At 44.8% G+C, this 13,439-nt stretch overlaps 1 protein-coding gene across 1 annotated transcript in view; it reads right to left on the bottom strand.

Annotated features, from left to right (window-relative positions):
* TTLL11 (tubulin tyrosine ligase like 11) overlaps nt 1-12,488 on the bottom strand; it is a 242,034-nt gene extending 229,546 nt beyond the window's left edge. Inside the window, exon 1 of the mRNA XM_061200992.1 lies at nt 12,002-12,488. Within this exon, the coding sequence (XP_061056975.1) occupies nt 12,002-12,430 (429 nt within the window). The 5' untranslated portion in view covers nt 12,431-12,488. The remainder of the gene's footprint in view (nt 1-12,001) is intronic.
* Nucleotides 12,489-13,439: the final 951 nt, after the last annotated feature.

Raw genomic sequence — 13,439 nt, 5'->3', positions numbered from 1 at the left:
TAGGAGTGAATTGCTGGCATGGGGTAATTCTGTGTTTAGCATTTTGAGGAACTGCCAAACTGTTTTTCAAATGGCTGCACCATTTTACTTTCCCACCAGTATGAAGGTTCCAATTTCTCCACATTCTCACCAACACTTATTATCTGTCTTTTTTACTACAGACATCCTAGTGGGTACAAAGTGGTATTTCAGTGTGGTTTTGATATTCACTGCCCTAATGGCTAACGATGGCATATGACATTTGAACACAGCTCTTAATGTATCCTTTTTTCATACGAGATATTTTTGACAAAACCTAAGAAATAACCTATTGAGACTTCCGGCAGTTTCTTTGCTCAACTGTACGTAAAATGCTTAAGTCTTACCTCATCTATAGAAGAACAGGGATGGGGTAAGGAATCAGATGCAGGGAGAGGGTCGATGATGGGGAGAAACTCAAACATGTCCACTGAATACATTATTTGAAAATTCAAAAGTGGCTTACATTTTGATATGGCTATTTCAATTTAGATGTAATGACTACACCAAAATAGCCATGTCAAAATGCCCTGCTCTGAGCTAGGCACTGATTATTAGAATTAGATTTGGTAAAGACAGAGAGACGATTCATTTATTTCACTCTCTTCCCCAATATTTGTCATTATATTCTTCAAAAGCAAGCACTTACAGGAACTCTCATACACTGTTGCATATTAACTGCTACAACGTTTTTGGAACGCAATTTGGCAATACATTCCAAAGCCCTAAAATGTATATGTCCTCTAACCTAATTATTTCATTTCTGGAAAGTTGTCTTAAATCAATGTGAAATATAGGGAAAAAAGTAAACCACAAATTTTTTTCATAGATGAATCAACCTCAACATTTAATAATATGAAAATAAATAATGAAAAATATTTCACTGAGATATTCTGCAGCAATTAAAATGACATTTATGAAAAATTTGTATAGTGTGAGAAATGCTTAAATTATAATGTGGGCATTAATGTTAACATAACAAATTATATCAGCTTTGTAAAATATAAAAATTTATGCCTAGAAGAAATACTGAAATGAAATCCTTCAAAATAAAAAAAATCATTGCAATACTGAATCACTACGATGTACACCTGAAATTAATATTGTAAATCAACTATACTTCAACTTAAAAATAAAATAAAATACTCTGATTAAAAAAAAAAAAAAAAAAAAGAGAATCCCACCACTGCAAAACAAGCACTATAAATATTTAGGGGTTTGAATTGTTTTTAGTTATTAATAAAAATGTTTCATTGTTTAATTGGGTTTTTAATTAAATATTAAAACCTTTAAAAAAACAGTCATTGCATCTCAGTGGTGGGATTACAAATGGGTTTTTATATTTTTTGCAAAATTTTAATATTTTAAACAATGTACAAGGATTATTATTTTTTTAAATAGGTGTGTTTATTTATTTATTATTTATTTATTTATTTATGGCTGCGTTGGGTCTTTGTTGCTGCATGCGGGGTTTCTCTGGTTGCGGTGAACAGGGGCTACTCTTCTATGCAGTGCGCCGGCTTCTCATTGCGGTGGCTTCTCTTGTTGTGGAGCATGGGCTCTAGGTGCATGGGCTCAGTAGTTGTGGCAAACGGGCTCAGTAGTTGTGGCACGCGGGCTCAGTAGTTGTGGCACGCAGTCTCAGTAGTTGTGGCTCACGGGCTCTAGAGCGCAGGCTCAGTAGTTGTGGCGCATGGGCTTAGTTGCTCCGTGGCATGTGGGATCTTCCCGGACCAGGGATCGAACCTGTGTCCCCTGCATTGGCAGGCGGATTCTTAACCACTGCGCCACCAGGGAAGTCCCCAAGGATTATTTACATAAGTGATAAATGTGGTTTTAAATAAAACTAACGGCCAGGCTCAAAGCATAGTCCTGCACTGAATGCCTTTAGTAAACACTAATTTCCAGTGGTCTTATTTCTAAGGGCCAGGAATTCATACTCTACTTAGAGAAACAGTATGATCCACTGTAAGAAGACCTGGCCTGAGAGCCAGGACACCACCCTCGAGTTCTGAGCTGTGTGTCACTTAACACCTTTGAATGGTGGGAAAGTTGAAACAGACCACATACTTAGTGCATTCTGACTTTGGAATACAGGTTACATATGTTATTAAAATGGGACACCAACCCTACAAAACAAGTATCACGATGCCCCGTGTGACAGAACAAATAGTGGTGGGGATTCATACCCAAATCTAACTCCACACCACACTGACATCTGTAAAACAGAAATAATAAGGTCTACCATGCTTACTGCACAACGTAAAAGTCAACTTAGATAAATATATGTGACAGTTCCACATAAAATATCTAGTTCCTGGAAATGTAAGACTCTAAGGCCCTGCACACTGCCTCTTAATTCTCTAGGAGTTTAATAGTACCTGAAGACAGAATTGCATGTTTCTTCTGCCCTCTTAAGCTAAGTCAATAATAAATAAAGACTGTTTTTAGTAAGTAGCAAGAAAAAAAATGTTTTAAATTATAATAATGTAGATCATGCAAGGCAAATGATTATTAGATGTTTAAATATCAACAGGGGGAAAAGATTTACAACACAAATGAGACAAAAAGTAACTACCCATAATATTTACAAACCAATAAGAAAAACATAAACAAACAAAATGTAAACATAAACAACCCAAAAGATAAATGAACAAAAAGACATTTAGGCATTTCACAGATGAAGCAGTACAAATGACTAAAAAACGTATACAAAAAGCCAAACCCTGATGACAATTACAAAACTGTAAATTAAAAGCACATATTTTTACCTATCAGTTTGGCAAAGATTTAGAAGATTAATAGTACACAGCATTGGAAAGGATATGCATGGACGAGCACTTTCAAACACTGCTGGCGGCAACTTGACAGTAACTATCAAAATACAAAGTACACGTATCCTCTGACCCAACAATTCCTAGGAATTTATCCTACAGAAGCATTTGTACACAGTGATGTTTACTGCACCATTCTTTGTAACAGCAAACAAAAAATATGGAAACACATCCATCAATACATTTTATGGTGGTACATCCATCGAATGGACTCTTTGGTTGTTATTAAAATGAAATGAATCCGTATGTACTAACAGAGAAAGATGTCCATGAGGTATTGCTAAAGAAAAACTTGTCAAATACCATAAATATTGTATAATGTCAGCATTTAAAATAAAATGAAAATTGTTTCTATTTCTATTTCTATACTATATATGTACCTCTTGTATCTCTACATATGATGTGTAGTTGGTGGTCATCAGCAGGACGTTCTGATTCTCCTCTTTGCACTCTCACGGTAGGACTGCATGCCCCAGCCCCTCTGAAGTTCACTGTGCTATGTATCTTGCTTTGACAAATGAAATGTGAGCAGAATCACCTCGGGGTAGAAGGCTTAAAAGCCAGTGCAGAATTTCTCATGTTCCCTTCCTCTCAGTGACTCACTGAAGCAGGTGCTGAGCTGGAAGCCTGGGTCTCTGAATAACCAAGATGGCGGGAGCCCCTTCTCGCCCCACCCGCACACCAAATCTCATCAACCCCCTAGGCGGGAGCAAGAAAGAAACTTTTGTTGTAGTAAGCCACTGATAGTTTGTGGTTGTTTGATACTCCAGCACAATTCAGTGGTCCTGATACATATAGGAATAAGAAAAAAAAAAAATCTGGAAAGATACATACCGAACTGTAATCTTGGGGTTACCCTAAGAGGAGAATGAGAATGGGAGAGGGGAAGGGCAGGGAATGGGGTCGGGGGGACTTTGGGGTTTCATTTTACACACTTGGGAATTGTATAAATTTTCATAAGCACATATTGTTTTTGGAATTTGAACAAAAGGTATTTGTAAATAATCTAAGATGTCCAGAAATTTTTACACTGTTGCTTTTTAAAATTCCAATAACCACAGTTCTGACACAAAGAGAAATAAAATCCCCCTGTGACCGTAACGAACAAAATATGAAAACTGGCCTTTGGAAGAGTTCTAGGCAGAGGGACTGAAGGGCTTCTTTGAAAAGTAACACTATACTTAGGGATGACAGCACGCGAGACAAACCGCCCTATTCTTCCAGCTCCAATAAGGATGCGAAGGTTTTACTCAGATGACACAGAAGCATATGGGGGAAGAGAAGGAGCTGTCAGCAATGCCTGCCAGGACTTAGGGAGCATTTATAAAAATTACTAGATAACGGTTCCAAAACACCCAGAGAAACAAACAGGTACACAAATGGCGGCCGAGGCAGCTGTTAAGGCAGGGCCCGATTTGAGGTGATGCGGAAGGAGAGATGTTAGTCCATCTGGAATAGAGAAGCAAGATCATCGTTCACTCTGACAAAAGCACAGCCTTCGTGGAGGGATCTCAGGGAGTGACTGGGCTGTGGAGGAGCAGCCACATGGAAAGGAGGGGTTCCAAACTGATTAAAGCAACAGCAAGGTTATTTGCCTGTTCACATCAATCAATTTTCTATTATAAAATTGAATTAAGATGTCATAGAAATTCATCGGAGGGAAAGCCAAACCAACAGGTATTCTTACTTTAAAGCACCGGGCACTTCAAAGATTTTCAGAATTAATCCTCACAAGCCTACTATGTTTTTATGCTCATTCTTAGAGATGAAGAACCTTTGGCTCAGAGAAGTAAAGGAACTTGTCCAGGGTCACAGAGCCAAGATTCAAATCCATGCCTGGTATGGACTTTCCAGGGTCAGTGGGGAGGGCTGCTTAGGGATGAAAGTAAGGAGTCAGCCCAGGGAATTTGCTTCTCTTCTATACAGCTAACGGATACAATCACATCAACAACCTCCTTATTTGTTTTATGAACACAAAAGTTAAGTACTGATGTCACTTGAAGAGCTAAAATAAGTTTCCCATGGTGACATATATAGTTAATATACCAGACTATGATGAGACAGGCACCAGGTCCAGAATAGAGGCTTTAAAAAATTCAATTAAGGGGCTTCCCTGGTGGCGCGATGGTTAAGCATCCGCCTGCCAATGCAGGCGACACAGGTTCGATCCCTGGTCTGGGAAGATCCCACATGCTGCGGAGCAACTAAGCCCATGAGCCACAACTACTGAGCCTGCACTCTAGAGCCCGAGAGCCACAACTACTGAGCCCACGTGCCACAACTACTGAAGCTCGCGTGCCTAGAGCCAATGCTCCGCAACAAGAGAAGCCACCGCAATGAGAAGCCCACGCGCCGCAACAAACAGTAGCCCCCTCTGGCCGCAACTAGAGAAAGCCCGCGCACAGCAACAAAGACCCAATGCAGCCAAAAATAAATTAAAAAATAAAATTAATTAATTAAAAAAAAATTCAATTAAACTCATGAAACCTTAAAAGTATAATTGATTTTAAAAGAAAAGAACTTTAAATCAGTGTTATTCAAAACATTTTAAACCTAAACTATATCACATTGACATTCATGCAAAAAATGTAACTCTCCCTTATCCTTCAGAGATCTCTGGGTGCTTTTGTTATCTGCTGTATCCCAAGAACCCAAATATAGCCTGGCACAAAGTAGTTCTCAAAGTATTTGTTAAATGATTCAAATGAGCTGGTCATGTCTATTTAACCAGTAACCTATATACGCAGATGAAATTCTATACTAGCTGTTTTCTAGTTTAAAAATATATATAGATCAAATAACCCTTGTCTATAGTTATCCAATAGAAGGAAAAGTAACCTTAACTGAATACAATGTGCCAAGCATTGGGTTAAGGCAATTTACATACATCCCCTCATTTAATCTCACAAGAATTCTGCAAGAGAGGCATCACCAGCCCACTGATACAGTTGAAGAATCGACACTCAGAGTGGTTCTGTATGCAGTACCCAACTGGCTTGGTCACACAAGTAATTAGTGGCAAGGATTTTTAACTCATCTGTCTGAATTCAAAGTCCACACTAGCTCCAGAACACAATACTTTCCCTCTAGAGAAGCCACTTAAAAGAGTGGCCGACTACTTTTACAATATGTTCTTTTCAAGGAACAGATTTAAAAGAAAAAGAAAATGTATGATTGAACTTTTGCACTCAACTTCTGCTGATACAAAACCAGAATCCAGAATGCTAAGAAAATCGAGGCTATTTACAGCAGAGGGCATGTTTATATAACACAGAAAACTGCTCTAACAATTTTAACACCTGCTTAAAAACCAAAATTTTTATTTGTAGTCGTTATAGAACTTGAATATGAGCTCCTGGAATTTACTGTCTTTTAAAGGACTCTGTAAGGCATTAGTGTGGATTCATGAAGCTATTATACATATATTATATAAGAGTGGCAGTGAATTGTGATTTTTACGGTGTGACAAGCTTAACTTGCGAAGGAAAAATTCTAGTAGACTAGGCGTTAAAATAACGTGTCTACTGAAGGCGAACATTCGATGGAGTAGGCTATAAACCGTCCCTAAACGTAATGCTGTTTCCAAAAAGTGGAAAGTAAATCGCGATGACTATCGTTAAAATGAGAAAGGGAGGAATGTTAAACTACCCAAGTCTTCATTTTCTAATCTGCCTTCTTCCACAAAGAGTCTGAGGCACGGCCGCTCACGCAGCAGGCTCACATCCTGCAGAGGAGCTAGGCCACTCGGCAAGTCAAATGCACCAGAGCCTCTTCTCCCTCGTGGGCAGCAATGAGGTAGGATTTGCAAGGTGCAGACAGCAAATGCTCCCTCTGCCAGGCAGGATATATTTCAATGTGCTTTACTTTAAGTCCTGTTTGCAATATCACCCTCCTGGTTCTAAGTGACACCACTGCCATTGCAGAGTTATGAGTCAGATGAGGAATGGGAGGGCTAAGAAGCGGAGGATGATAACACATACTGAAAAGTGGGCTTGGGAACAAGACAGACTGTTTGAACCCTGACCCTCCCACTTACTTGCTGTGCCCAATTCAGTTTCTTCAATTGTTATCTGGGAATAATGAAAATAGAGTAACTCCTTGCAGGGTGGATTTTAGCAAAGGATTAGCAAAGAAGACAGTATAGGATTGCATACTGGCTACAAGCACAGGCCCTGGACGGCTCGGCCACTTGTCACCTGTGTGAACTTGGGCTCAACCCTGAACTAACCTCCTCTCAACCTCAGTTTCCCCATCTGTAAATTGGAAATGATAAGGGGATCCACTTCAGAGGGCTGCTGTGAGGATTAAATAAAATAATCCATAATAAACATTTTACACAAGTTTTAATGAGTATAAAGCACTTAGAACGATGCCTAGCACATAATATGATATTTCATAAACAGTAACTAACATAGTACAAGTTATAAATCGGATGATAGCATAAGTATATATATATATGTTCTGAAGAAAGGCTGGATACATTTCAGAAAACAGCACTTGATTTGGACACGCTCAAACAAAGAGTTCACACTGTAATAGATCTTGGGATGGGGCTTATGCCAACTATTATCAACAAAGGTCCCTCTATCAAATCTCTCAGTGCCCTCGTTCACGTTAGCTGGTGTCCATGGCACCACTGCGCACATATACACAACCGACATCTCCAAGGAGGGCAGCTCACAACAATAGTGGCATCTATCCTCCATGGTGTCTTTTCCCTAAGGTTTTCTCTAATGAGGGTGTCAGAACTGCAAAAAGACTATACAGGAGACGGGGAGAGAGGCTCACACGATTGGAAGAGGACCATACAATTCCGTAAATATTTATTGAACATCTACTATGAGCCAGGAACCATCCCTCTCACGTTGCAACTTCACGGTGACTCTATAAACATGATTTTGCTCTTCTAGAATAAATTTTCGTCTTACCTACAAGTTTACAGAGCTAACATTTGTGAATTGTCCTTTGAGAAACAAATTTAGCATGGTGGGCACCATTGCATTAGACCTGACTGGAGTTACAACTGACAACTGAATCATTTCAGAGAGTTGGCGTGGGGCCCTTGAGACTGACAGAGTGGGCAAGGGAAGCTCGGTCTATATGTGGCAAGAATCTGAGGTTATATTCAGCCAGAAGTGCAAGCCTCTCAGCATGGCCTTCGACGTCCTCCAACCTGGCTCCTTCTTCATCTCTCTCTGCTCTCCACACGCTCTCTAAGCCACCATCACCCCATCCTGCATATAAACCCGGATCTCCCTGCCTTTGCTCCTATTCTGTATGGAATGCCATTTACCCACTCAACTCCCAGGCTGGACTGCAATTGTCTATATGAACGTCTATCTCTGGAGGGCAAGGAGGGACTCCCTTTCATGTCTATGCCACCCGACCCAGGGTCCGCCAGTATCAGCCAGCAGGGAGCAGTGGAAAGGGCACAGAATGGGAGGCTGGTTTCAAGTGGAAACCTGTTTCAAATGCTAGCTCTGCCCCTTACCAGCTGTCGGACCTTGGATACGTTAACTTCTGTGTACTTCGATTTCCTCCTGTGTAAAATGGAGACAAAAGGGCATTTACTTTATTGGTTGTTGGGAGAATCAACTCCTTGGCTATATGTAAAGCACTTAGAAGAGTGCCTGGCATGGGGGAAGAGCTGTGGAAGGCTTCATCATAGCTGCTGTTCATTATCACTGTTATCGTTATTGTCGTTAAGTGTGTGCAGAAAAGAGAAAAGTGGAGAAAGAAGGGAGATTGTGCCCTGTAGCTGAGCAAACGTCTGAACTCCCATGCTGGCTCAGCGCTGCCCTGCTGAATAGCCCGATGGTGGAGCCCCTCACCACTCACTCGCAAAAGGAGACACAGAGCTTTCACACTGGTTGGTGCTCATAACCTTATTTCTTGCCTGGGCTGCTGCCCAACCCCTGCCAAAGCCAGCCAGCTAGGGACTCCCAAATCCTGCAGTGACAGCACAGCATGACATACAAGGGACACTGCAGCTCAGTTCCTTGCAACCCAGCCCCCAGCAGACTTCCTGCTCCTAGAATATCAGTGCTGAGCATTAGAGGTGACCTTTTCCAACAGCACCCCTGTAACAGATGGGGAAACTGAGGCCTGGGGAGGCTGTGTTTACATTTTGTTAGTACCCAGTTTATATATATGTTACTTGTCATGCAGCCAATTTTGTGGTAGGTACTAAGAATACCATGACCATTGTTTCAAGCTGGAAGGAACTTCAAAGTTTACCCAGTCTGGCACTTTTCAAACTCCACATTCTATGGTGTCAAGATGAGATGTGAGCTTTGTTGCAAATCATTCATTCATTCATTTATGGATCACCCGCCACCTGTTGGGCATCAGGGACACAAGTCAGACACCACTCCTGTCCTCGGGACCTCACAGACGAATAGGGAAGCGTGACTATGTAAATAATCACATGTCTAATAGTAAAGTCTTGTTGTGAGTGAATTATGTTTTAAAATATACTAGAATGAGCATCTCCACTTACATGCCAACATGCTTTCTGAGCAGAACAGGCAGGATTGGGGCTGGAGGTAACGCCCTGTAAACTGCTCACCCCACCGGGTTCACCTGTGCAAGGGCCACACATAGACTCACATTACCATTATGTGGCTACAGCAGTAAGGAGACTGGGAACCACCGACCCAACCCCATTTGACAGACAGGCAAACTGAGGCCTAAAGAATTTAACTCACTTGCCAAAGTAGCACAGCAGATAAACAGAAGACGCTTAAGATTCTGTAGTGGCTCATGTAGGCTTCCAAAAGAATCCACATTCCACAGTGTAGCACATGATCTGACCCCTGCTCACCCCTCCTGCCCCCTCTCTCACCATTCTGCCCCCCACTCTATGACTCAGCCCTACTGAACTACCTGCGAAGCCCTAAATGCACCTTTGCTTGGTCCATCCCACTCCCTCGGCCAGGGATCCAAAGCCGACGACCCCTAAATAATGCCAACTCATTCTCAGCACTCAGAACTCAGCTCAGGGCTCTCTCCTCCAGTACATGGCCCTGACATGGCCCCCCTCTATCTCCTATAGCACGTACGCCTTTACACAGAGAGAGAAACGCTCATCATATAAGGTGTTCATCCAGTCAACAAATATTTATTGAGCACCTCTATGTGCCAAGCACCTGAGGATACAGCAGTAAATAAAACAAAAGCCCCTGCCCTCATGGAGCTTACATTCTACTGAGGGAAAAAGACAATAAACAATACAAAATATAATGTCACTAGAGTTCAGTACTATGAAAAAATAAATAAAAAAGAGTGGCGGGATCTTGGGGGAAGGCCTCTCCAAGGAGGTGGCATTTGATCAGAGATCTGAAGTAACAGAGTAAGCCATGCCAATAGCTGGGAAAAGAGCATTTCAGGAAGCAGAAGCAAAGGCTCTGTAACTACTGCAATGATTTCTTTACTTGTGTCTTACCTCCTACTGAACTTGGAGGTCCTTGAAGGCAAGGGTTACATCTTAAGCATCTTTGATTCGCAGGGCCCAGCATCCATAGTGGACACTATGGACACTTACGGAATGAGTGAATGAAGTTGGCCCAGCATGTGTGATTGCTGATTTCTGAGTCCGTGTGGCTCCATCACTTGAGATCTGGCCAGTTTTGCGTCTCTCTCCTCTCTCCAGGGCTAAGCTAAGCACAGGCTTGGGCCAATCAGTCTTCCTTAATTCTGTGGCCTGGTCTCAGTTCCTGGATCCTCCCTTCATTAGGACTATAATACTGACAGGTTCTCCAGGTTTATCTTGTTCTGGTCTTCATATCTCTGGTCTAGACCTGGGACCCTGTCCCGAAACCCAGACACCTAGTACTGGGAGCCTCCCTCACTTTCTCCAGGTTTCATAGGCATCAAAATCCTCCCCTGAACCCCAAGCCCCAAGGCTGGGGGGCCCTGACCCCTGGAATCAGACTTCCCAATGGCTAACACCTCCCTACTTGGAAGTCTGCCCTGCCTGATTCTTGACTGCCCTCCAAACCACACGACCCCTTCTGCTGGGATATCAACCCTCTGACCTCATCAATCCTTTCTGTGGCCATCTCTCTGCATGTTTCAACTTCATTAAACCATTCCTGAACTTCTACCATAGCTAAGACCCAGGGCTAAGGACCTGCGTCCTCGTGTTGCCTGCTACAGATCCTGTTCCATCAGCAGACCATCTGGGTCCAAGCCTCCAGATTCGACTACCCCAAACCACAATCCTGACACTCCCAAAAGCACATTAAATAACTTTAGGTGCTACAAATAAAGTCAAATGGCTTTATCCACTCCGCCAACTGCAACAGATATCTCTGGATGTCAATGGTGCTTTATCCCAGCCCCCACCAGGTCTAAAATGAGTTCAGGGACAAATAACCCATTCCTTTATTCACCCTTTCACCCACCACTTCCTGACACCTGCTATAAGCCAAGCCCTGAAACATAAAACACAGTGCCTACACTGATGACAATGATGCTAATGGTGATGTGATGGTGATAGTGATGGTGGAAGAGAGAGAGGAGTAGGTGGTAAGATTAGTTACCATTTATTGCACACTTGGGCTATACTACAATAAGCGGTGAGTCTTCTAATACTAAGAAAACTATGAGATAGGTTTTATTAGCCTCACTTTACAGAGAAGGAAATAGGCTGAAGAGGTGAAGCAACTTGCTCAAGGTCACAGAGCTAAGTGGCAGGGTGCTGAGACCCTGGTCTGCCTGCCTCCAAAGTACAAACGGTTCAACCGCCCCAAGGGTCACCCAGTAAATGCTAAACAAATATAACTTAAGGAAGAAGTGAAAGAGAGAGAGAGGATCCAGGCCTCCGGGGACTCACAAGCTGGTGGAGGAGGCAGACATATAAACAAATATCTACCATGTGGGGAGGCCAGCGCTGATGGCTGGAGACCATGGAGCTGGAGGGGAGCTGCAGGGGAGCCAGAGGAGGGAGTGGCTAACTTGACCTGGAGGGGTCTAGAGCCGTCTTGAGGAAGTGACTTGGGGGCTAGGCTTTGAAGGATGAGCAGTCTGCGGCTGACAAGCGTGGCGCACAGCAGGAGCTCGGCCCTCAGACCTGGCCTGGGCCGTCCGTCTCCTCTGAGGTCGTCCAGTCCACCCCCCTGTGCCCACGCGGCCGGGCCGGGCCTCACCTCCTTCCACTTGAGCTGGCGAATGCTGATCTTCAGGGCGTCCAGGGAGGTCCTGGCCTTGGAGCTGTCCACGGTGACAGGCCGCGGAGAGCAGTACTCCTCGGACCGGTCCGAGCTCCGCTTGCAGCTACGGCTCTTGCTCCTGGACTTCCCGTGCGGGTAGAGGCCCTGCGCCGACGCCGGCTTCGCCTGGTACATGGGCGGCGTGGGCGGCGGCCGCGGTGGGACGCGGACGTCGCCCTCCTCGGCCGCGCGGGGCTGCGCCGGGGCCGGGTCCTTGGGCTGCTCCTCCCGCGCCTTGCGCTCCGGCTCCCCGGCAGCGCCCGGGTCCACGCGGACCTGCTCCTTCGCCGCATGCGCTTTGGCCGCGCCCACGGCCTCCGCCTCCCACCAGGCCGCCAGCTCCCTCTCGGGTCTGCCCCGCAGCATGGTGCTCAGGGCCGGTGTCAGCGCCAGTGCTGCCGCCGCCGCCGCCGCCGCCGCTCCGCCCCCCCGGCCCCCGACCAAACTGCCGCCGCTGCCGCAGCTGCCACGCGCTCCCCGCCCGAGCCCGTTGCCATGATCTCTCAGGCTCCGGTTGACAAGGGCAGTCGCCGACTCGGGACGGGGCCCGGGAAGGGACAATCGCCGACCCAGCCCCGGCGACCTCATAGGCGAGGGTGCTCACGTGACCGTGCCTGGCGCAGACGAGGCGGCCATCTTGGAAGAGGGCGGAAGCGGCCTCTGCCCGCCCAGCCGGAGAACCCGCCGGCGTTCTGAGCCCGCGGAACTTGGAGGGGAGAGGCGGGAGGTGAGCTTGAGAGCAGAAAGCCGTTGGGCGCTTGCGGGGCTCCTGAGCCCAGGGGCTGGGCCGGAGAGACAACAACTTCAAACACGAAGCCCCCTTTTCCCCACCCCGTACACACTCACTGGGATAACTCCCGGTCTGATGGAGGAGGCACAGCCTCACCCGTTGTAGGCAACTCCACCATCAGGAAGCACCTCAGTCTGATGATGAACATGACAAGTCCAAGCTCTCAAGGATTAGCTCCCCGTTTGAAGAAATCCCTTTCTGGTCCTGGGAGAGCCCCAGACTGAGAGGGGAGACACGTTTCCCTGTTCTCAGGGAGCTCCCAATGGCATAGGGAGGCCGTGGAGAAGCCTGCAGATTCGCGGTTGAGTTGAGGACATTAACCAACCCTTTTCATATTGTCATTTAAAAAAATTATGGTAAGATACACATAACATAAAATGTATCATTTTAACCATTTTTAGGTATATAGCCTTCAATGGCGTTAATACATTCGCATTGTTGTACAACCATCACCACCATTCATCTCCTGAACTTTTTCATCTTCTCAAACTGAAACTCTGTACCCATTAAACTCTTAACTCCCGTCCGCCCTCCTCCAGCCCGTGAACTACCTGTTCTCCTTTCTGTCTATATGAGTTGGATTAA

This window comes from Eubalaena glacialis, chromosome 9 (genome assembly GCF_028564815.1).
Source record: "Eubalaena glacialis isolate mEubGla1 chromosome 9, mEubGla1.1.hap2.+ XY, whole genome shotgun sequence".
Lineage (NCBI taxonomy): Eukaryota > Metazoa > Chordata > Mammalia > Artiodactyla > Balaenidae > Eubalaena > Eubalaena glacialis.
This window is presented reverse-complemented; position numbering and strand designations above follow the sequence as displayed.